General features: G+C 42.7%; 1 protein-coding gene across 3 annotated transcripts in view; it reads left to right on the forward strand.

Moving 5' to 3' along the window:
- Nucleotides 1-25,764, forward strand: part of C5H8orf34 (chromosome 5 C8orf34 homolog) — a 245,957-nt gene that overhangs the window by 190,262 nt on the left and 29,931 nt on the right. For all 3 annotated transcript variants that reach the window (XM_068237473.1, XM_068237471.1, XM_068237474.1), the window contains exons 11-12: nt 6,972-7,092; nt 15,312-15,808. In XM_068237473.1, the coding sequence (XP_068093574.1) occupies nt 6,972-7,092; nt 15,312-15,808 (618 nt within the window). The remainder of the gene's footprint in view (nt 1-6,971; nt 7,093-15,311; nt 15,809-25,764) is intronic.

The raw sequence follows: 25,764 nt of genomic DNA on the forward strand, positions 1-25,764 counted from the left end.
GGGGGGGGGGGGGGGGGGGTTGGTTTGGGTTAACGCCTTTAAACTGATAACCACTGTTCAAGACACATATGAAGGTTAGCATTACTGGCATATCACAGAGGAGAAGCATATACAGCAGTTAATAAGTGGACTCTGGTGGGTGCTGCACTGCGCCGATGATTTGAGTGCCACCATAGGCCGTAATGAGTATTACGGGTAAAGCGCCGCTCAGTGACTAAATTGGGCACCGGCAATACCCAGAGCTCAAATTGGCAAAAAGACAAGGTCATTTGTTTTATGTACGTCCTAAGGGTAGGCCATTCAGGTCCATGGGCAGTGGTGGTCCTCTAACAAAACTAGATGCATAATAACTGCATGATGCAGAACGCTAAACTTGGTTTTGTAAAGATAGCCAATTCTTGATCCCTTCAGATGACAACCAGTGTGCACTGGAACGTCTGCATTCATTCAGGTTAGTATTCCAGTTTATGTTTTCTCATAGAACTGTGGTTGATAAGGACCTAGGTTCTTAACATGCGGTACATCTAAGTGAGGTGAACGTATTAGTACGCCGCTGGTGAGTTGGGCGCAGGGTGAGCATAATGACGGCTCACCCTGCTGCTAATGAAATTCACGGCGGCATTAAATACTATTCCCCCTCCGAGTCGTAGCGATTCTGAGGGAAAAGTATTCGGGAACCGGCAATCACTGGCACCCCCGAATTACCCTTGCATGAGCCGTGGACTATAGCATTGTAGCTATAGCGCCGCCCAACTCAGGCACTAGGCAGTCTGACCTGCTTCGCCAGGAGGTACGTCTGATTGGTCTAGGTGGTACTTGGGCCTTGATATAGTTAAAGGGAACCAAGCATCCTTTTTTCCCCCCTGTAGTTTGTCCTGGTTTCTAATAGCTTTAGGAGCGGCCAGGTTCCCCCCTCCCCTTCATGCTGCCCATTATTTATCCAGGGGAAGGTGTATAAATTGCATCTATGGCTTCTCTAAGATCTTAGATGCAAAGTGTCTTATCTCAGCAATCCCGAAACTAACCCTCCCCCCCCCCCCTGTAATGAAAGCTTGTTTGCTCTGTTCTAATGTGTGCAATAAAATAATTACTTCAGTCCTATCTGCCTGAAATCTCTGTGGTTGGGGAGTAGGTTAATAAAACCCTCTGCCAAACATTTACATGTGAAAAAAAGAGGTAAAATTGAAGTCTTTTTTTAAAGCAGACCTGAACTCAGAACTTCCTCTCTACTCTAAAAGATACCCAACAGCATAATAACCTTTAAAGAACAACATTTTGTTGTTACAGCTGATACAAATTCTGCAATAAATCTACTGTTTCTACTTCCTACTTCCTGCTTTCATGGAAGCAGACATATTGTTAACATCCTGTGCTTTCAAACGAGCGTATCTGCCTTATCTGTCGTGGCAATCAGGTGGCACAGGGGAGAGATCAAATTACAACTTCTGATTAGACACAGATGAGGGGGAATTACGCAGGCTAAACTCTCTAAATACATACAGGGTGCATTTCTCTGTTATCCTTCTCCCCTGTGCAAGAGTTTAGGCACACTTTAATAATGAGCCACATTGTTGGCATGCATGTTTAATGTGCTATTGAGATGCCCTGTGCACTAAAAAAATGGTGCTCAGTTCACTTTATTTAGCTATAACAAATTTAGAGTTTTAGAGAATGATACATTCTATACTAACAACAAATTGGTATTCTAGTTAATTAAAACTAATAGTAAACGCTTATTTAAAAACAATTGCCGTTTACTACTATTGAATATATCTGTATCAACGGGTAATTCAGGTAATCTTCACCATACTGGGGGTACTTGGTAAGCACAGGCCTTCAAAAGGGGCACATACCAATACAATGTTGAGAAACTCATGTATTAAACTGTGTAAGAATCCTATTAAAGGACAACTGCAGCAAGAGGACTATGGAGGCTGCCATATTTATTTTCTTTTAAGCAATACCAGTTACCTGGCAGCCCTGCTTATTTATTGGCTGTAGTAGTGTCTGAATAACTCCAGAAACAAGCATGCAGCTAATCTTGTCACATCTGACAATGTCAGAAACACCTGATCTGCTGAATGCTTGTTCAGGGTCTATTGCTAACAGTATTAGAGGCAGAGGATCATCGGGACAGCCAGGCAATTGGTATTACTTAAAAGAAAACAAATATGGCAGCCTCCAAATCGCTCTGGTTACAGTTGTCCTTTAATTGAAGTACATTTGCATATGTATGAGCTAATAATGAGATGGGGGCAGACATGATACTTTCAGGCTTTTGCTGCCTGCGACGCATGCCAATGGGTCAAACCACTCACCTGTAATTTACATGCACAGTTATTTGTTATGGCGAACATTGTCAGACCTACCTACTGGTTGTGTACTGAGTTTTCACCAATTGTACAACCTTTTTAAAGGGAACCTGAAGTGAGAGGGATATGGAGTCTTTCAAATGTATTTCCTTTTAAACAATACCAGTTGGCTGGCAGCCCTGCTACTCTATTTGGCTGCAGTAGTGTATGAATCACACCAGAAACAAGCATGCAGCTAATCTTGATAGATCGGACCATAATGTCAGAAACATCTGATCTGCTGCATGCTTGTTCAGGGTCTATGGCTAAAAGTATTAGAGGCAGAGGATCAGCAGGATGCCAGGTAACTGGTATTGCTGGAAAGGAAATAAAAATGGAAGCCGCCATATCCCTCTCGCTTCCGGTTTCATTTAAACGAATAACTTGACATATTCCGATGGATGGTGTTCTGTTATTTTTAAACCTATACGCAGTATAGAAAGAACAGCATCCAATAACATTCATCAGCAGTCTGAAATCCTCAGCATTTTCTGACAATAGTGAACACCGCAGTCTGTCCAGCAAGTACAGTATGTAGGTGGAAGACAGGTGCACAGACTATCTATTATGTCATAACTTTGTTCCCTGCATGTCTCAGTGCCTGTTTATCCAGAGCCATATGCAAAACTTTACATCCTCTAATTACATGCAGAGTAACACATGTCTGCATAAAGGAAACCTGAGAGCCAAACACAAGCTGTGGTTTTTCCATTTGATGCTGTAAAAGAATGATTTAAATCAAGCAACATTGTACTTATTTGCATTGTATCTTAAGCTACACAATATAATATAAATATATATTATATATTTATATATATAATATAAAATAAAATTATCCTTGTGGTATTGCAGTCTGTACAGATAATTTATTAAAGGGGCACTACAGCGAAAAACTGTAAAATTTAAAATATGAGCAAACATATACAAATAAGAAGTACATTTTTTACAGAGTAAAATGAGCCATAAATTACTTTTCTCCTATAATGCTGTCACAGTAGGCAGTAGAAATCTGACAGAAGTGACAGGTTTTGGACTAGTCCATCTCCTCATAGGGGATTCTTAGCAAGGCTTTTATTCTTTATAAAAATATTCCCTAGAAAGGATTTATGCAATGATGCTGGCCAGCCTCCCTGCTTGCTACACAGGGGTTTTTTTTGGCAGTTGGACAGAGCAACTGCCATTCACTAAGTGCTTTTGAAAATAAATAAATCCCTGATAATCCCCTATAAACAGATGGACTAGTCCAAAACCTGTCACTTCTGTCAGATTTCTACTACCTACTGTAAGTGACAGCGACATAGGAGAAAAGTAATTTATGGCTCATTTTACTCTGGAAAAACGTACTTATTTGTGTGTTTGCACATATTTTAAATTTTACAGTTTTTCACTGTAGTGCCCCTTTAAGTCATTATAGCAAAGAAACAACAGTTTGCCTGTAATTCTATACAGGGGGTATTTTGCTGTGGTATGCTTTGGTGTTATATGCAGTGGACATTATGCTAAGGTGTAATACAGAATGGGAATTATGCTGTGATGTAATGTATGGTGCATATTATTGTATGTTGTGTTAATATATAATGTATGTATTATGCTCTGGTTTTAACGATACTGGGTAACATTGCATAATATTGTCATATTTGCAGTTTATAAACCACCCACTGTCTATTAAGCTAAAAAACAAAGCAGAAATAATGACCCTTTGAACTTCCCCGCAGTAAAACCTTATCACAAGCTGTCTCTCACTGTTTCTCTGCTGTTTAAGTGCTTCAGAAAACAAGGCTTCAGAAAACAAGGCTGTATTCGACCTAAGTTGGGTCGAAGAGCTCAGAGAAATTCTTTTGCATAGATAACAATTGAAGTGTTTTTTTTAACTCTTTGAGATAAGGAATTGTATTTGTAATACAGCTAAGAAGTAGAACATTAGCAGCAAAGAAAATGGTCTCTCTCTTTTTTCCAGTGCAGGAATAGTTAAGAAACTTGATTTTCTATCTATGCAAGAGAGCTTCTCTGAGCTCTTCTAACCAACTTGGGTCCAGTTTTCTGAAGCACTTATACACCAAAGAAACATTTAGCGATAGCTTGAGATAAGGATTTTACTACAGGAAAGTTCAAAGGGTCATTAAGTCTGCTTTGTTTTATGTCATCAAAGACAGAGTGTAGTTTCTAAACTGCACATATGACAGAATAATGCAATGTTATATAAAAAAATAAAATAAATAAAACTATATAGCTGAAAATGAAAAGGAGATTGTCGTTGCTACTAATATTCTATTAATTATCAATACTACACATATGTCATTATCTCATAAGTTTGTTTTTTTTTTCAAGTTTGCTTTAATAAATAACATATGCCAGATTGGTTTAATTAGCATTATTCCAAGTTCTCAGTTGTACATTTGCTGTACACATTTGTTCCAACCTAAAGCAAGTTTAAAATCCAGTTAAAACCTGGGTTCCTGACTCCAGGGAGATCACCTTTTCTTTTAAATTGATACATACGGTATACTTATTTGCTATTTGATGATAGATACCATTATTGTGCTGAGCCACTGTGAAAGTGTCTGTGTAAAAGTTCTGCTTGGTAATTTGGGTTGATCGGTCACAGCACCACTAGCAATAAAACCATTTTAAAAGTATATTTGACCAGGTCAGGGGTACTTTAAGCTTTACACTATCCAGCCACTAACTACTTTAGCTATGCCTAGCTCTGTACCTGGGTGCCACGTCGATAGCCGAACTCTGACACCCAAATTATACACTTGGCTTGCCATAGCCGCAATTGTTCATTGCAGTCCATGGCGGTGCTTAATTTTTGCATCTTCCTGTGGGATGCAGGTGAATCCATTTCTGATGGAGATCAATTAGTAGGAGCCTTACATCCTTTGTAATCAGCATATAGGAGAAGCATCTGGACTAGGAGATTCTCTTTGCAATACTAAACAACCAGAACCATAAGAACACATTCTGAATTCTGGTTTCACTAAATTATAAGGTCTGTTTTTTACCAGTTTTCGGAAAAAACCCATAAATACAGTAACATTTCTATATGAGCAAAAGTATCATCAGGAGCAGAGGAAATGCATAAAGGTAGTCAATGTAATTACATAAAACACTAAATACTTTTTGTAAACGATGTTAGCAAATAATATCAACATAATGATCATATAGAATTCCCTTGATGCACGTTTCCCAGCGCAGAGGCTGCTTCCTCAGAGGCCAGTGTGTTCCAGATTGTTACAAGCACTGATATAAAGAATGTAGTGTCCACAAAAAAACCCATATATGTTAAATCTCCAGACATATCCAAGAAACATCAAATAACAACATAATAACACAGCAGGACCTCCACACTGATCCAGACTTACCCAACAAATGTGCAGTAAAATACCTTTTTGTTCTGTTGTGTGACTTAGCGACCAAATCCACACTGGCGTCTTGTAAATTACTGTAAATAGGATGATTCACTGTAATATGAATTTCTTTACTGTGTGAACCATCTTCCCCACACCATATGTGCGTGTCCAAACATAAGCACTGTTAGTGGTGAGTGTGTGTGTGTATTTATTACAAGTCTGCAAGACCAAACCTCTGGACTCAGAAAATCACATTCAGATGTGTGGATGATCGTTTTTTCAGGTCTCCGTCTGTATGGGCTGATGAGCCCACAGACAAAAATTGATAGCATTATGGATATGACTAAAAAAGCAAGAACACAAAGACCAGTAGTTATTAAGTATATGCAGGCTCAAAAGTCAGCCACCATATTTAAACTGGTTATTTTGGTGAAGGCACCCCGTGTATGTATAGTTAATTCATATCAGGAAAACTATATATATCCATAAAGGTATAACGAGGCAATCGCTTACCTCTCTAGACGATATGACACCAGTATACTAGAAAAAAATGTATTCAACACAATAGATAATACAACATGTTTCACGGCTACTCGCCCGCTTACTCAAGTCAATAAAGAAATGTGCCTGTGCGTATACAAGTAGTGAGCATGATCCTCTGATAGAGAGCCACCATATTTACAATTCTACCATATGACGAAAGTGTTCAACCACCCCTAGGATACCAAAAGCACTCAACCTTCATGAAATACATAATATATAAAAAAACAACATCTGTCTAACATCTGTCCTGACCTGTAGTCATAAAGCCATGTTTATGGCAACAGGATTCTGGCATGGTGATATAGCACAGGTCAGACATATTTGTTCTGGCTTCACACCGATTCCACTTGATGTGGGAAGCACTGTTAGCTTCAAGCTGTCCACAGGGAGTCCATACCTACCCTAAGGGTAATGTGCCCTTCCATTGCCCCGTGCGTCCGGGTGACATAGTATGACATCATTCATTACACACAGCCATGCTAGTGGTGCTTCAATGTTGACATGGTGTGAGTAGACAGTGTGTTTGGCTGGACATCCATATTACTGATGTTTTTAGAAGGATAACATCCTATTTCTGAAAGTACTAGCACACCAAACACTATTAATGGGAAGGAACATGCATCCAGACAGCCTGGTGTACCAGGAACATATAATTATTGCTTTCCTATTTCCATTTAGTACTTGTTTGTTAAAGTACATCCTCTCACTTTTTGAACTCCTTCAGCGTCAACCAGTCTGGGACTCGGAGGTCTTGTCTGCCAGAAGTGGGGGCTCACCTAACCAAAAACTCTTGAAGGAAGCCTTAACCGCGAAAGAACTGCAGAGCATGGAAAAACATCTAGCTGGTATGTGCTGAAAACGTCTCTTTACAGAATTAGGTGGAAGGAAACGTTCACCAGTCTGGGGATTGGAATGAGCTAAATAAAACAGCCATCTGCGTTTTATCAAGAAGGTTTTATTCCCTGCTGTAACATTCCAACTCATCATTTAAGCTATCAGTGCCTTGGCCAACAGGATCTTAAAACCTTTCAGCTGATAGCGAGGTGTTCTTTTATAATTCCGCTTCACGTTTCTCAGGCTTCTAACTATGTAGATGGTACACGCTACTCCATTAAAAGACCACTATCACGAAAAACTTTAACATTTAAAGTACATGTAAATGCATACATATAAGAAGAGTGTTTCTTCTAGAGCCAAGTTCAGGAACCTTTTTGTCTAAGAGAGCCATAAAAGTCACATATTTTAAAATGTAATTCCGAGAGAGCCATACAATATATTTCAAACTGGGACAGTAGGGCTCACGTCCCTGTTGCCATGGTGACGTGTATACAGTTCATCTTCTGGGAAGTTGAAGTGTCAAACACGTCTTCAGTTTCCCTTGGGTTTCAGCAACATCAGCAATTTCCCCGAGAGCCAGACAGGAGAAATACCGACTAACAGCTTGTACAATTAGCTAGGTGACTTGAGGGTTGATTCACTTTGTAGGATCAAAGTGCAGGGATCTGGTTCTACAAAGTCATTGGACCTAACATGGTCCAGAGTGGGACAACTGGAGCAGCTGTTCGTTTTGGGGTAGAGCGAGTAAGTTAGTAGTGCGTGCTGCAGCAGAAGCTTGCATTACTTTGAAAATTTCACTTGTGCTGCCACACTAAGCTGCACTGCTTGAGAAGTGTGGCTTAGTGAATCAACCCCTACTGATTTGTTTGTGAGCCAGATGTAGCCATCAAAAGAGCCACATCTGGCTCCCGAGCCCTAGGTTCCCTACCCCTGCTCTAGAGTAAAGGAGCTATAAATGACTTTTCTCTTATGTTGCTGTCACTAACAGTACTTAAAAGAAATGTGATGGAACATATTTGGACTAGTCCCATCTCAGTATTGCCTTTATTAGGGGATTCTCAGCATTACCTTTATTGTTTACAAAAGCATTCCCTGGAAAGAATTTATATGAAGATTCAAACGACTCCCCTACCTACTTGCACACTATTCTGGCTTCCTCCAGCCCCATAAGCATGTGTGAGTCATACGCCGTCCTCCCGTGGTCTGCTGTTCATCGGCAGTCAGCCCAGGTAACAGGTAGAGATGAGCGTAATGACCTAATTACGATTTCGCGAAATTTCGCGTAATTAGTGTAATTACGATTATGGCCGTAAGTACATAATCGTAATGAAGAAGAATTTCGCGAAATTTTGCGTAAGCGTAATTTTTCGCGTAATTTTCGCATTACAGTGGGTATTACGAAATTAATGCGTATGGTCATGCTCCCAAGCGGAAAAGTTGACGCATGGATCAATGTTAGGTAGCCGCCGACTTTAAGGGTTAATAGCAAAGCCCCCTTAAATGCTAAGAGCCTCAAATTTGGAGAATATATTAAGGAGATCAAAAGGAATAAGAGGAAAAAAAAATTTAACAATGGTTAATTAAGAATATTAAAGGACTTTTTTCGTGGTTATGTTTTTTGTTCAATTAAAATACTTTTTCTATGTGTTTGTGTGTTTATTTACTTTTAACTCTTAAAGGAAATGGGTAAGGGGTACAAGTACCTCTATACTCATTTCTCCTGGGAGGGGGGGGTGGGCATCTGGGGGACCCCTTTTTAAAGGGGACTCCCAGATGCCACCATGAACCCCCCCCCCCCCAGGAAATCGCGGCCTCCACCTCCACCGCCCATCGGAGGTGGAGAAGAGCCCCTTGTCCTTGGATTGGACAAGGGCTCGGAGGGGGAGGGGAAAGCTTGGCTGCCCCTCCCCTTCCGAGACCCCCCAATCCATGGACCATGCGGGCTGGTATAGTCAGGGTGCGGAGCCCCACGCGGCCGGTGCTCCGCATTCTGGCTATCCCAGCCTGCATGGGGGACAAGGGGTTAAAGAGGTCTGGGAGGGGGGACCCCACGTCGTTTTTTTTTTTATATTTCCCACACTCAGAACGAAGTAAGTAAAACTCTTCCCACTTGGGGGAATCTATGAAAATAATAAACTATTGTTACCTGTGCAAAAAAAACTGACATTTTCCGCATTTAAAAGACATTTTCCCCCTTAAAACTTAAAAATCGATTTTCTCAAAAACTATAAGGTCTTTTTGAAAAAAAAATGTTCCTCTTATTCCCACTGATCCCCTTAATATACCCTGGGAATTTGGTGTTCCTAAACTTTAAGCAGGCTTTGCTATTAACCGTTAAAGTCGGCGGGTTTTTAAATGTATACATTTTTCCTTTGAAACTTTAACATCGATTTTCTGAAAAACTATAAGGTCTTTTTGAAAAAAAAATTGTTCCTCTTATTCCTTTTGATCTCCTTAATATATGCTCCAAATTTGAGGCTCTTAGCATTTAAGGGGGCTTTGCTATTAACCCTTAAAGTCGGCGGCTTTTTTATACGGGAGCGTTACGGTTTAATGCGAAATTACGGTATGTACGAAACGCGAAATTACGCGTTGAAAATTACGCTTACGGTATTTTCAATTACGATTTTAATGGCAATTACGCTACCGTAATTTCGCATCGTAATACCAAATTTCGCATGCGTAATTATTGTAACGCGAAATTTCAGCTCAACTCTAGTAACAGGCTCAGTCGGGTCCAGTCTGGGTCTTCTGTGCACGCACAGTAGGGGCTGATTGCGTCTGAACGGCAGACTGCGGGAGGAAGGCGTGGGACTCACACTTGCTTATGGGGCTGGAGGAAGCCCCGGGTAAGTATTGAATCTTTATACCGTTTGATCTCTGGTTTACTTTAAGTCTTTGAATATCAATATGAATTTTAGTTGGATGCTGTTCCACCTATATTTTGAAAGTCAAGTTCATCAACACAAAGTGCCAACACAGTTTTCTCTAGTGTGAGTACAGTGTCCCCAGACCCCCATGCGTAAGCAAGAACTTTGGTCCCAGGGATTGGTTCCCAATCCCTGCTAAGTGTACTCACATGTAGGTACTTAGTCTTAGGCCCGTTCACATTACACGCGTTACCGTCCGTATTTCGGCAATGCGTGTAGGAGGCAGACACGCACGAACAGCAGAAATGCATAGACTGCACTGTCTGATGTTCACACTGCACGCATTGCGGACCAGTGCGGTGCACGAACGCATGTTGCATGCATTTTTTGGCAAAGTGCGCGGCTGACCCATTCACTACAGTGAATGGGATCAGCCACACAATGCATGCAAATGCAGATGGCGTGTGATCGTACGCGTTGCATTCCGATCGCACAGTCATCTGCGTGTGATGATGTGAATGAGGCCTTAGGGTGTGTACAATCAGAACTACAAGGTTAAAGCACACCTGACCCAAGGCAAGGCTACCTTAAGTGGGCAGCATAATGGCGTAGTGGATAGCCTTGCCTTGCAACGCTGGTTCCCTGGTTTGAATCCCAGCCAGGGCACTATCTGCAAGGAGTGTGTATGTTCTCCCCGTGTCTGTGTGGGTTTCCTTCGGGCATTCCGGTTTCCTTGCATATCCCAAAGACATACAGATAAATTAATTGGCTTCCTCCTAAATTGGCCCTAGATTACAATACGTACAGTACACAATACATACTGTACATAGACATATGACTATGGTAGGGATTAGATTGTGACCTCCTGTGAGGGACGGTTAGTGGAAAAACTATATACTCTGTAGAGCGTTTTTGAAGATGTTGGCACTACATAAATACTAAATAATAATGATAATTTGCTGAGCTGTAGGCAGCCACCTGCAGGCGACCACTGGAAATGCATCTTAACAGACTCAAAGGCCCAAACTATTTTGGGTGGAAGGTAGTTTACCTGTGTTTTTGTGTTTACTATTGCTCTGGGACTCAGGCTGAAGCTGAAGACAGGAAATGGCCGCAGGGTGTAGATTAATGAGCTTCCTGTACAACAACTTGCTTGTAAGTGAAGTACTATTGCCTTGGGAAAGGGTTAAAGAAATATACCATAGTTATACTGTTGGACGATACAGTCAAACTTTGCTACACTTTGCTTGTATCATCTCTGGACACATTCTGGAAATCAGTGAAATAGTTTATGAGTCCCTCTTGGAATTAAGAGAGCAGCCTCACCCTTATTTCTTCCTGACTCATATGGACCCTTGAGTGTAATAAAATATTCTCTTTGAAACCTAACTGTGTTTATATACTATTTAATCATTGCAGTCATGTCTGCAGTTTAGTACTCTGCTCACCATTAACTTTTTGCTACTACACTAAAGTATTTTTTGCTATAAACTGGAAATATGAAATACGGGTTATTAAAGGGAATCACATTTTTTTAAATGAAAAAAGTGAAATCGCATATAAAAACCATTTTACTATTATTTTATTTGTTATTAAAATCACATTTCCTTTCAGTCCATAGCAAAGTAGAAATTTTTTAGGTGTATCAAATGATTTTAATTATGATTCCTAGCAACCATGGGAAACGTATTTTATTGGATGTTCAATTTTCCTACTTGGTATAGTTTGCCTTCTTAAAACAGAAGGTATTTGCCATAAATCAGCTTTACATGAGCAACTGTGGTTTCCCATGATGCATCACTTCCAGAATGCAAATCATCTCTTTATGTCCCTAAAGCCAGGCTGAACCTGGCTCCAGAAGCATAAAGACAGGCTGAACCTGAGTTTAGGAGCATAAAGACAGGCTGAAAATGGGTCCGGGAGCATCAAGAGATGATTTGCATATTTGGGAGTGATGCATCATGGGAAACCACAATTGCTCACTTAAAGCTGAATTATCACAAATGCCTTCTGTTTTAAGAAGGCAAACTTTACAGACCATTGCTTTCTAGTAGGGGTCTAGTAGTAGTCTTTTTGGTCTCTTCTAGCCCCTTACACTTTCCTAATGGTTCTGGGTCACCATGAGCTCACTGGGTATTCTGTCTTTCCTACTTTGGAATACTCAAGCAGCTCGAGGTTACCCAAAACCACTAGGAAAGTATAGGGAATTAAGAGACCGAAAAGCCCTCCTACTAAAAATCAATGCTCAGTGTAATTTGCATTCTTGCTTTTGTGATTGTAAAAATGTGTTATGGATTGTCTGTTTTACAGGACAGGCTTGATTTTTTTTCAGACACTCCTATTTACCAATTCCTTTCATCAGCTAAGGGAATTATCCATGCATAAAAGCAATAATTTAGTACAACAGTTATAAGCAGTATTGTTGCAGCGATGTTTGGTAAAAAATTTTTACAGTTAATTTGGAAGAAGCTTACTTTTTTCTTTTCTCCACAAAAGTTTTTCTTCCCTTTGAAATGTTCTTATTCAAGAAAATGGAGCTTCAAATTGCCAGTTAAAAGCTCGTACACACGTCCAACTTTTCCAACCAACTTTCGTTAAAACTTGTTGGTCGGACGATAAGTTGGAAAGGTGGAAGCCTAAACGACCAACTGATAAGAGGCGGTTGGCTTGATCCAACTTGTGCATCAGTTGGGACGACTATCGTGCACAAACGACTTCTAGTTGTTTGACCAACTAATAGATGTGCAAACATACATTTGTTTGATCCAGTCCATTTTTTGTTTGATGTGTACTGTGGAGATCAGACGATAACCGTCAATAGCAAGTTGGTTAAACGACATGTAAATTAGCTTATCGGCTGCTTTGTTGTTCAGTGTGTACAGTAGTTTGAATGACTTGTTGTTTTCTCTTAAAGTTGTTCAAAAGACCAAACCAAATGACCTCAGGCGTTAAGTTGGACGTGTGTACTCACCTTAGCAGTGATAATGATAATTATGGATCACCACCATAAGTATTAAGATTAGCCCTTTATAAACTTGGTGATCATAAATGTCCCCTCTTTACAAATAGGCCCCAGTGGGCTACCAGTATTTTAAATTACTGTTCACAGATGGACCCAATTACCACCTTCCTTTTAGTTTACCTATGTTGCCAGGGAAGCCAGAGAGCAAAACAAAGAAACAAATTTGTAAAGCCAGGTCGGTTTCTGCAGCGCGGGACAACAGGAGGCACCGGAGCTGCGACGAGGGCACAGGACGGCTGCCAGGGGCTGGAGGAAGCCCCGGGTAAGTGGAATTTGTTCTTTTCATGTCCTTGGATGTTTCCTTTAAGTGTTTCAGAAAAGAGGACTGTATTCAACCCAGTGGGTCAAATGGCTCCAAGAAGCTCTTTGCATAGATAACTGACCATTTAACTCTTCCTGTACTGGAAAACAATACAAGACTATTTTCTTTGCTACCAATGTTCTATTTTTTAGCTTTATTACACATACAATTAATTATCTCAAGTTGATTTTCGCTTCACGTACGCTTTAAAAAAAAACATTCCAGGATTGCTTTAAAGTGACATTTTTTTGTGGCATAAATCTATTTTTTTGTGCAACACATCATCCGAGACCATGTGCGGGGCTCCAGGGTGGGGAGAAAGCTCACCATCTTGTTTGGAGCAGAGCATTTTGACTACTATCGCTATTTTCTTATATAAATGGCCACTTTGGCCATTTTTATAAGAAAATAGAAATCTTATTTGATTTCCTGATGGTCGCATAGCAACCAGCCGCAATAATGGCCAACTAAATGATGTGCCGGGAGGAAGCATCTAGTGTGCATGCGTGTGACATCACTAGGTTGTGCGCAGCGCCATCTTAGAAACTCCGTTAAGTGCTTGTGCACACTTGTGCACACTTGTTGAATGTTAGCGGAGGGGTGGGACAGAGCGGTGACTTTGTAGTCAAAAGGCTCTGCCCCAAACAAAATGGTGAGCTTTCCCCCATCCCGTAGCCCCCGCACAGTCTCAGATGATATACTGGAATAGCGTGAAGCCATTGAAAGACTGCTGGCAGACGTTCCTGTTCTTGACATCATCTGGTGAGAGTGTTTCATCTTGCTTTGTTAAAAGTAACAAAGGGCACGCTGGCGCGCCCAGCTTTTTCTTGACCAGATGAACTGTACACATCTGCTGACTGCACATAAACAGCGTGTTGTTACCTACACTAATGCAACACATGAAAGCAGTGGTGTAACTAATTCATGCCCCCCCCCAGGGAAACTTTGATGGGGCCGCCCTAATGTTTACAACCCTTCCATTGTCTCCCCTATGTGCCCTTCACGGCCTTGAGGTCCATCTCACAAGGGTTATAAAACAAGTGTGACCATCATGACAAGTGTAGCCACAAAAACACCTGATGTGAAGTATAGTCTCCTGTATCAGAGGAAGGGAAGGTTAGTAAGGGGGCCCCCCCACAGCCCTGCTCTCCTCCCGGGATGACAGGGGCTGCTCCCCTCTAGTTACGCCCCTGCATGAAAGTTGCCCCACAAACATTGAATGCTGGGATTGATCTGGTTGCATTCTGATTTGCCACGTTGTATGGGAATCAGACCATCTGAACTTCTAAAGCTAAAACTTTAAAATTATCTGAACTCCCAAGCCGAAAACCTAGACTTCTTGCCAGTAATTGATCTAGATGGCAGCATGTACAATGACGCAAAAGTTAACCCGCTGTTCCTTAATTACTGAGCTATTGTATTCTGAACAACCACCACATATCCATGTATTTTTTAGTTACATAACACAGGCCCAGAAGATTAAATTGCATTACACGTTTTTTTGTTATTTGTTCATTTTGACTGAAGGTCATTCCCAAAGTGGAATGATTTCGTTATCTTATATGAAATTTCCAAAACCTCTCATTTACAAATTGTGGTAGATACCACAGAGCACCAGAGAACAATATGTTGTGGATACGAGTAACCTTCCAATTTCCTAATCCGGTAATCATTAAGTTTGGCTTCACTTGTTTGAAGTATATTTTTAGGTTCCTCGTGTACAATTTGGATCTCAACATTTAATCCCAGTTTTATTTTTTGTTTTTATTGTCATGTGCTGTCTGTTAGGGCATTGACTGCTGTTATTGAGTGAATTAACCTTTTTATGAGCATTACCACCAGAATGTTCATGTTTCACTAGGCCTTAGAGGTTTGTGGCACACACTACAAAGCTCTTGCTCTGTGGGAAACAATCATTTAAGCAGTGACACGAAAGAATGAAAAAAAAGTAAAAATAATATTCTTTTTATAGCTTCTTTTAAAGGATTGTTGACTGCGTCTATAAAAGTAAATGAATTTCTTTTGGGATTGCAGATATTGAGAAAGACTTGGCACTCATGGCCGAAGCAAGCATGTCTAAGAGTCCTGCTACCCAGCTTGGAGCTAGTTTGAGTGGAGGTGATCATCAAGGGACTTATCACGTATCAAATGTACAGAATCCAAAGCCACAAGTGCCAAATCAAACCACAAAGAACTTACAACTTCAACTTCAAGGGAACAAATCGCCTCCTCAGTCTAACTCTAGAACACATGGTTCGAATCCATCAAACAGTAGACCACAGACTCCAAATTCCCAGTCCAGTAAACTTCAGACACCTGTGACGCCACTGGGAAGACCTGGAACACCAAACAGTATGTTGTCCCGACCCCTCACCCCTAGTAACCAGGGAAACAAAGATGGAGTCACTTCAGTGCCTAGGAGTAGATCTGTAACTGTTAAAAGTCAACTCGGTTGGACTGCTAGTGCATTGTCTGGAGTCCCTGTTGCTGACAATGTAGGAGTTGCCTCTCAACGAAACAGCACTGCAGAGGTAAGGACATTTAAGTATTTACCCTTTTTTACAAAAACATAACATTATTATAATAACTATAATTATGGAAAAATGCTGTATTTAATCCAAAAATAGCTGTAAGCTTACTGAAGTGTTGGATCAGGTACTGATGTTGCCTAAGAATATTGAGGAAAAAGGAGAAGGACGTTTACCAGTCTCCGTTGTCATCATAGCAACAAAAATCCATGTGATTTTTTTGGTAGATGGCTTATTGCTATAGAACTTCAGCCAGAATTAATGGAAAAGCCGTCAATGTTAGCGCACATCGTTCTGATGCCGCCATAGAGACTATACAGTATATTGACTTGGCAACACCAGGTATACAATATAAGTTTACAGATCAGCTATTATATAGTCAAGCACGTGCTATTGGCTATTGTGTATACCTTGGGCTTTGAAACTCAGCTGTTACACAGTACAAGTGTTGGAGGAAGGAATGGGGGGAGGGGACAAGGGTGTTAGGATTATGCACCAGGAATGAGAGAATTGGTTAATAGCTTACGTAGTGGGATGTGGGTGTCAAAAACACCCTCTAGTGAAAAGATACAGGAGACAAAAGTGGGAGCCCAATAGTGTAGTATGTCAAAAACAATTGAACGTAATAAAAGTAAGACACTACTCACAAAGGTGGGTTGCAGAGGCTCCCTTTGCTGAATCTGTCATTTGGTTTGGCACTGTTATTGGCCTGAGGAAGCGGGCTCTGACCCGCGAAACGCGTTGCCTGTGCTACTAATAAAAACCTTTGTAAAATACAAAGATTTTTTCATCACTGAGGTAAGCCACCTCAAATTTATTTCCCGTTTTTAAACTGTTTTTAGATGCTTTTATTACACCAGGGCGCCTCTTATACCCTTATTGTGGTTAATAGCTTAATTATACAAGATGTAATTTTATGTATTCAAAACAATACCCCCACCCCTATCATGAAACAGTGTAAAATTTTAAATGCATGTATTTTTTTCTATGCTTTTATTTTCTACGTTACCGTACCTTACAATAGTTTAAAACCTGTCAGATCTGTCAGATTTTCTTCGGACTAGCCCATCTCCACATGGGGCATTCTCATTATTTTTGCTCTTTTAAAATGCACTTACTGAACGGTAGTTGCTCTGTCCAACTGCCAAAACAATGGGTGAACATGCAGGAAGGCTGGCATCTTTCTACAGATCCTTTCCATAGAGTGAGTTTGTAAACAATAATGTAAATACTGAGAATCCCCCATGATATGAGATTGACTAGTCCAAAACCTTTGCAATTTGACAGATTTTTACGGCCTACTGTAAGCGACAGCAACTTGAGAGAATAGTAAGTTATAGTTGATTTTACTCTCGGAGTAATGTACTTCTTATACAGTATATGTTTGCATGTATTGTAAATTTACAATTTTGCATGATAGTGGTCCTTTAAGCCAACAGGGGGCATAGCCTCGTGAGTAAGGCTGCTCTGTTTTGTTTTGTTTCTTTTTTCTATTTTTAGATGACAGAGTTTAAGCCTACTTTAATGAATACTTTTGTTTTATTTAAAATTAACATGGTGCGAGTGGAAATTTCCCTTTAACAAACACTAAAAATAGTTGGGCATGGACTTTACTAGAGCAACAATATGTAAAACAGACCATTTTACTTTACATCACTATTAAAGTGACTCTTTTAAACCCACATTGAGTGTGTCATGTTAGCTTAATTACTTCATTGTGCCAGAAAGCTGATACAGTAAATGTAGTAATGAAGAAATTACATGCACTAGTAAAGCAGAATAGAGCTCTTCACATAGGTCCCTTTCTTCTGCTGGGACAAGATGTCAGCACAGACATCACTGCTGTTCTCGGACACACTCAGCTATAGGCTGGAGGTTTTCTCATTTGCCAGCACAGGGGCCCATTCACTTAACGATTTTCCCGTCGATATACAGCAGATTCGATCACTGTGATCGAATCTGGTGTGAAATTGTTGTGCAAATGCTGACCGAACGATCGATTTCCGTCCGAAATCGATCGTTCCCGTCGATCTGTCCGTGCGGAAGATTTCGCTCGATCGCTGGCGGGTCGGTAGTGCGCCGATAGCAGCGTTCGAATGACCGACGACTGACGCTAGCGGTAATACATTATCTGTTCCGCTGGCGCGTGTCATCGCTGTCCCTTCTCCGCGCTGGGCTCCGGCTCGCTTCACTTACTTCCTGTCGGGGGGCAGCGGCAGCTCCACAGATTGTGAATCGGTTTCATAGTGAAATCGATTCAAAATGTGTGCAGTGTAGGCAGCCAATAGATCCCTCTTTGATCATATTCGATCACGGAGGGATCTATCTGCCGGTCGATCTGGTGGCAATCGACCAGTGTATGGCAGCCTTTACATAGTGTGATTGTACTGCAGAGACATTTGCACCTTTTACAGTGAAATAACAAGCAAATAAGTGACTTATGGCTGTGAGTAACAGGATAACTCACACTTCAGGCCCCGTTAAAAGATTGTTCTTCTACTAGAAACTGGTTTAATGGGAGTGTCAAAATTTGCTGCCAATCAATGGAATAGTGCGGGTGTTGAAAATGAGCAACAGAAACTCTTGCTCTGTGCAAGTACTGCTCCTGCAGCAAGGTGGGAAATCCTAGACAGCCAGACAAGATCTCTGACCAAACGGACACTGAGAAGCTAATCATTAGCTCTCTCTGTGTCTGTCTGGTCCCCACTGTGGTGTGTGTGGTGGACTGGAAGCGACTGGCAAGCTGAGGAATGTCCGCAGGAGCAGGGGTAGATCGACCGTGCAGCCCGACATGTTGCAGCAATGACGCCTCTTTCAAAGAGCCCAAGGGCCAGTGCAAGCAAACTGTGCATGTGCAGAATGCTTCCACGTACGGGAGAGCGATTGGGGGTTGAGCAAGCCTGGGACCCTGCATGTGCATTAGTCATAGACTTTACGGTGCTTACAGTGATACAACAGAGGGGACTAAGAGGACTGCAAGGGAGCTAATGGACCACGGGGCTGGAGGAAGTCTCAGGTAAGTATAAATCCTTTTGTGATGATTGGCTCAGGCACACTTTAAGAAGCTGCCATTGATTCTGTTCAGTTGCTAACCTCAGGGATGCATGACAGCCACAGAAGTGCACATATGTACATATATGTAACTATGTATCCTATCTGGGTAACATTTAGCAGCTTCATTTATGAGTCAGAAACAGGAAATTTCTAGTTTTTCTGGAAAATCCTTTAAAGGATGCCAAGGTTAGAGGGATATGGAGGCTGCCATATTTACTACCTTGTAAACAATGCCTGTTGCCTGGCAGCCCTGTTGATCTTCAGGCATAGTTAGTGTCTGAGTCAAAACCCTGGAACAAGCGCATGGATAATCCAGTAAAACCTGAGTCAGCCGAATCAGAGTACCTGATCTGCTACATGCTTGTTCAGGGTCTATGGCTAAAAGTATTAGAGACACAAGATCAGCAGGGCTGCCAGGAAACTGGTATTGTTTAAAAGGAAATTAATATGGCAGCCTCCATATCCATCTGACCTGGGTTCCCTTTAACCGCTTTACTTCCCGGCTACAGCATGTTCAAGTCGCTGCAGAGCTACTGTAAAAGCTACACTATGTGAATATAAGTCTAGCTATTAATGCAAGCATGTGCCTGGGCTCATTAGCCTCCCTCCCACTACCTACACTAACCACTGATCCCCTTACCGGAAGTCTGATCCCCCCCACTTCCTGTGCGATCCCCTAGAGTTAACCCCCTTCCATCCCCAATTGCTGCAATCAGGCAGCAGAGCAGGCAATGAAGGACTCTCACCTGTCCTCGTTCCTGCGGGGGATCTGGCTCCCCTTTGTACACTACTGCTGTCAGCCTTGCTATGCCTAACGGATCGCGTCCTGGCTTGATGACGTCATCATGCCACGACCTACCCCATTTGTCTCAAAGAGGCTGACAGCGGTAGCGTATGGATTGGAGCATGATCGTCACTGGAACGAGGACAGGTAAATGATCCTTATTGAATAATGCTTTCCTGCTGCCTGATCTCTGCATGGGGGGCACAGATGAAACACCTGGCTACCTTTTTGTGTGTATGTGTGTGTGTGTGGGGGGGGGGATAGGGAGGCCCACCTGGATACCTGTGTGTGGGGGGGGGATAAGGAGGCACACCTGACTACCTTTGGGGTTGGGGGGAATAGAGAGGCACACCTGGATACCTGTGTGGGAGGGATAGGAAGGTACACCTGGCTACATTTGGGAGGGGGGAAAGGGAGGCCCACCTGGCTACCTTTGGAGTGGGGATAGGGAGGCACACCTTGCTACCGTGGGGGGGTAGGGAGGCAGGCACACCTGGCTACCTTTGGGGTGGGGATAGGGAGGCACACCTTGCTACCGTGGGGGGGGGGGGATAGGGAGGCAGGCACACCTGGCTACCTTTGGGGTGGGGATAGGGTGGCACACCTTGCTACCGTGGGGGGGGGATAGGGAGGCAGGCACGCCTGGGGGGTGGGAATAGGGAGGCACACCTCACTACCGGGGGGGGGGGAGGATAGGGAGCTACACCTGGCTACCCTTGGGGGGGGGGGGGGATTTGGAAGCACTTCTGGCTGCTTTGGGGGGAGGGGGGATAGGGAGGTAGGGTGGCACATCTGGCTACCTTTAGGAGGGGGTGTCAAAACTGCTCTGTCCATAAGCAGGAAATGAGGTCTAGATGTGAGGTGGTTTAACAGCGTACTATGCGCACATAGCGTACTATAAAGTCAGGCATATAGGGTACCATTTTTACTGTGACAAGTGGTAGAATAGCTGTTCAAGGGGTTTTTAAGTTGAGGCTGCTGCCAACTAAAAAAATTAGTGTAAGATTAAATATAGAACTGAAAAAAAGTTGTTTTCAAAATTATGGTTACATTTGGGAAGATTTCATGCCTACTATAACTACTTCTGTACCAGCAAGCTCTGGCCTCTTAGGAACAGAGACTGCTGGTACCGCAAAACAGTGCTTACTGATGATTCGCTGTAAAGACCCGCCACTCCCTCTGGTCACGCCACTCTCCCATTGCCGCAGGTCCCTCTCTCTGCCATCCCTATGACAGCAGAGCTCTGTGTGCTGGTTAGAAGCCGCTTTCATTGGCTCTTGACCCTGTCCATCAATGTAAGCCAGTGGAATTGGCTCACAGTGATGACAGGGTCAGGAGCCAATGAACTCGGCTCCTGACCAGCTCACGGAGCTCTGCCGTCAGTACTGATGGCAGTGCGAGTGAGTTGCGGCAGGGGCAGAATGGTTGGAGAGGCGGGACCGTGTGGCGGTGATGATTGAAATCTACGTCCTGTTTGAGCCGCGCAGTCACAAGCAGGATCTAGATTTCATCCGCAAGCATAGCAAATAGTACCACTCAAAGAAAGCCTAATTGGTGGCGAAAAAACAAGGTATAGATCATTGAGGTGTGATAAGTAGTGAGGAAGTTATTGGGGAATGAATGGGAGGAGTATGAAATGTAAAAAATAGCATATTTTTTTTAGGGGGGAAAAGCCTAGGGTAGGGAACTGGTTAAAGTGTACCTGAGGCGATATGTGACATGATGAGATACTGTAAACGTATTCTAATTCTGAGATGCTTAATAGGCTGTTACTGATTAGAGACAGTAAAACATTCAACCTGCTTTTTAAATGTGTAAATATAAATTAAAAACCTGGGATACTTAACCCCTTCGGGACCGGCTTCCTACCCCCCCCCCCCCCCCCTTAAGGACCAGGCATTTAAAATGCGGGAGTGGGCGCGTTTGGGGGGGGGGGTCAGACAGCCGGATCCCTGCTGGGGTTTGCTGGGCTGTGTGTCCACCCTGCCTCCAGATGTCCCCCCTGTTGCCAGCAGCCTTTACTCACCTCCCAGGCTGCAGTGATGAGCAGCTGTGGACACCTCCGCTCTAGCTGGCTTCCTTGCTCAAACTGACGCTAAGTTCCGGGTCATGGCTTGATGATGTTATCAAGCCGGGACACGGCACTTAGCTTCAATACAGTACAGCGGGGATGCCGGCCAGAGCGGAGGGGAGCGCTGATCGTTGGGGGAAGGGCAGGAAGGTGAGTGAATCCTTTTCTTCTCCCCCCTACCGCCGCAGCTCTGTAAGTGGTCACTATGATCTGCCAGCGATCATAGTAATCACGTAATCAGAAGCCAGACGCGATGGCTTCTGATCAATGAGGGGAGATGTCAGCTGTCATATGACAGCTTAATCCTCCCTCTCCGATGTGCACGATCGCGCCGGGACAGTTCGTTATCGTGGACGTTGAATCTACGTCCAGTCAGGGTGGCAGCACCACCTGCTGGACATAAATTCAAACTACATCAGTCCCCAAAAGGTTAAAGTCATTTTTTTGGAGTAGGGGGATAAATATAATTGTTTATCCCATTAGTTTATTTTCACCTCGGGTTCACTTTAAATCTAATTCTTAGTGATTTGAAATCCTACCAGGGAAAGCTGGAACCGTTTGTTAATATAAATTCCCAGTCTAGTAAAAACAGAATGCAAACAAATTAAATTATCTCTACACACCAATTACCCGTAATATTTATTCATCGGTAAAGAAAACAAGACACTGCTGTGACAGGCACATGTATCACATCAGCAATCAGCACAGTTCCATTGATCTTTACTGTTGGCAAGACTCAGAAGCCGGTAGGATAGCAGGACATTGCTGTGTTTTTTATTCTTTGCCAGTGACCTGTTGTTGAACCACCGTAACTACAGTTCTGGATGTTCTGCATACTTTGTCTTCACCGTAGCCCCTATTCAGCACAATGGTATGGCCCATATAATCTTCATGACCATCAACAAACGCCAACAAGCTGATTGCAGTTTTCCACAGGAAGGACAAAGTACATTTTTTGATAATTCTATTTGCATAAAAATGCAAATATCATGTTAGCTGGGAGCCGTAGAAGCAATGGATCAACTCCCACGCACCTTCCAGATGAGATAAAAATGAACGCAATTATTTTTTTAAATGCTTTGCCAAGATCCCAATTAAAGATTGTGTGGAACACACACATGCAAATTAACCAGGCACATTTTTTGAAATTAAGATCTTGTATGAAATACTATCTATTGTACAGTCATACATAAGAGCTGTTCAAAAGTTCATGTTCAGACCATGTTACAAATGTCCAAAATGTACACAAAGGATGATTTTTCACTTCACTGCTGCTCAAAAAAGTGGTTTGCTTGTATTTTTCAGTAGGAGACCTTGGGCAAGACTCCCTAACACTGCTACTGCCTATAGAGCGCGTCCTAGTGGCTGCAGCTCTGGCGCTTTGAGTCCGCCAGGAGAAAAGCGCGATATAAATGTTCTGTGTTTGTTTATTTTTCCAGTCGTAACAGCCCTGCGATTATTATTGGCCTTTTTCCACTGGGAATCGCAATTGCGCTGCATTTGCGCCGTGCAGCAGTCAGGAACGGAGCACTGAGTATTGTTCACACCGGTGATTGCAGTTCAGGGAAAAACTAATCCCACAAGGGGAAAATGAGCACCACGATTTACATGTAAATCATGGTGCTATTGCAATCGTCAAAATAGCTGCGATCTGCTTTTTTAAGCGGATTGCAGCTAGTGGAAAAGGGCCCTCACATGTAAGTAGTGGTGCTTTTTATCCATCATGGTATACAAGCAGATCACATAAGGTTCATAGTGCACATTATTACCTATTTATATTACTTTTTCAGTTGCTAAGTGCTGAAAAGTTAGTTTTTATGTAACGTGAAAAATTATCTCCTGGGAGGAAACTCGAGAGAAAAAAGTAAATGGATAAGGGTCAATGGGCCTGATTCAATCCACTTTTTCTCCTAAGTTTTCTCCTCAGAGATAATTTTTCATGTTCTGTTTAATATACTTTTTGCACCCTTCAATTGAAAAAGTAGCAAAAAGCAAGTGAAAAAGTACTGTCAAAATTATTAGTATTAGTATTTTCTCGCCTGCTGGTCGCTTAAAGTGAACCTCCAGACAAACATCTACTCAGCAGCACTGAAAAGGCTTGGTGTTTCTTTAACAGTTTCACAGCATCAGAACTTTGTTTTTCTTACCCAATCCTCATTTTAGCTGCACAGAAGAACACTGCCCGGGCATTTTTCCCCTGATGCTGTGCAAAGCATGATGGGATTTCTGATGTTGTTGTTCTCCTTCTGTTCTTTTGGCGCAAGCTTGTTTTCTATTTTTAATTTGAGATTTGAAGCCTAGCGCGCGCAGCTGGGAGGGGTAATCAGGACACAGGACAGTTGGAACTTTGTCTCATGCTCCCTGTCACCTCCTTTCAACCAAAAAGATGGCTGCCCCATGAAAGAGATGGCTGCCCCAAGAAATCACAAACATTTGCCTGTTCTTTTAAAACAGGGTGGGTAAGAGATTATATTACCTATCTATTTGAATTAACATAACTAACATAATTTAATGACAATGTTTGTTTAGGCTGAAGTCCCCCTTTAAAAAGCTTTTTTTTTATAATGTGAAAATATCACCTAGGAGAAAACTTAGAAGAAAGAGTGAGTTGGATCGGCCCATTTATGTTTTTTTTGTATCATTCTGTTACATGGTCTACATTTAAAGAGAACCCGAGGTGGGAATTACTAATTCTATTGGGGCACAGAGGCTGGTTGCGCACCCTAAGACCAGCCTCTGTTGCCCCATCGTGTGCCTCCATGTCCCCCCTGCTCGCCGCTATAGACCCCGCAGTGCTGGCGACACGCAGCGTGTCGCCAGCACAATGTTTACCTTAGCGCTGTCTGTCAGCGCCGCTCCCCCGCCTCCTCCGCATCGCCGCTACCCGCCCGCGTCACTTCCCTCCCGCTGATAGGAGGGAAGTGACGCGGGCGGGTAGCGGCGATGCGGAGGAGGCGGGGGAGCGGCGCTGACTGACAGCGCTTAGGTAAACATTGTGCTGGCGACACGCTGCGTGTCGCCAGCACTGCGGGGTCTATAGCGGCGAGCAGGGGGGACATGGAGGCACACGATGGGGCAACAGAGGCTGGTCTTAGGGTGCGCAACCAGCCTCTGTGCCCCAATAGTATTAGTAATTCCCACCTCGGGTTCTCTTTAAGTAAATTGGTGAATTGGTTTATCTTCATAGGCAACTATTCTCATTGAAGTGATAAATGTTGAGAGTTTTCTCCATTCTGCTGGTTTTGGGTTCCCTTAACCCCACAAATTTGATATTGTCTCAGTGAATTCCACTTCTTTCTCTATCAACACCTGTATGGGAAAAATGTGTGTCTTGCTGTATATCTTGTTCGCTATTACTGAGTGGTTTGGGCTTTAGGATCCAGTTTGTGCTTTTATTTTACAATGTTTGGATTTGAAGAGTTTGACCCTGTAAGCTGAGCAGGTGCACCCCAGGTTATATTATAGATTATTGTGCTGTTCTCCAAAGTGCTTGAGTTGCAACCACTAGGGAGTGCTCAGTAGGCAGTAGCAGTGCTAGGGAGTCTAGCACAAGAACTCCTTACTGAATAGGTGTGGGATTACTGAAGAGACGAGAATTGAACCCAGGTTGGCAAAGGGGGCAATTGCCCCAGAGCCCCCAACCTCTGTACGGGCCCCTTCGCCGCCAGATCCTGTCCCACAGTAGCTGCATATCACAAGTAAGTGATAGGCAGATACTGTGCAGGGGCCTCGGAGAGCAGTGGGGTAATGTTTATTGGTAGGGTGTAGGAGAGCTCCCTGCTTAAGCTTGCTCCGGGGCCCCTTAAACCAGCCCTGTGTTTCAGAGGCAGAGTCCTTAAAGGGAGCCTTAACTGAGAGGGATATGGATGTTTCTTTTTAAACAATACCAGTTGCTTGTCAGTCCTGCTGATCTCTGTGGCTGCAGTAGTGGCTGAATCACACACCTGAAACATGCATGCACCTAATCCAGTCTGACGTCAGTCAGAGCACCTGATCTGCATGCCTGTTGAGAGGCTGTGACTAAAAGTATTAGAGACACAGGATCAGCAG

This window comes from Hyperolius riggenbachi, chromosome 5, assembly GCF_040937935.1.
Source record: "Hyperolius riggenbachi isolate aHypRig1 chromosome 5, aHypRig1.pri, whole genome shotgun sequence".
Taxonomy (NCBI): domain Eukaryota; kingdom Metazoa; phylum Chordata; class Amphibia; order Anura; family Hyperoliidae; genus Hyperolius; species Hyperolius riggenbachi.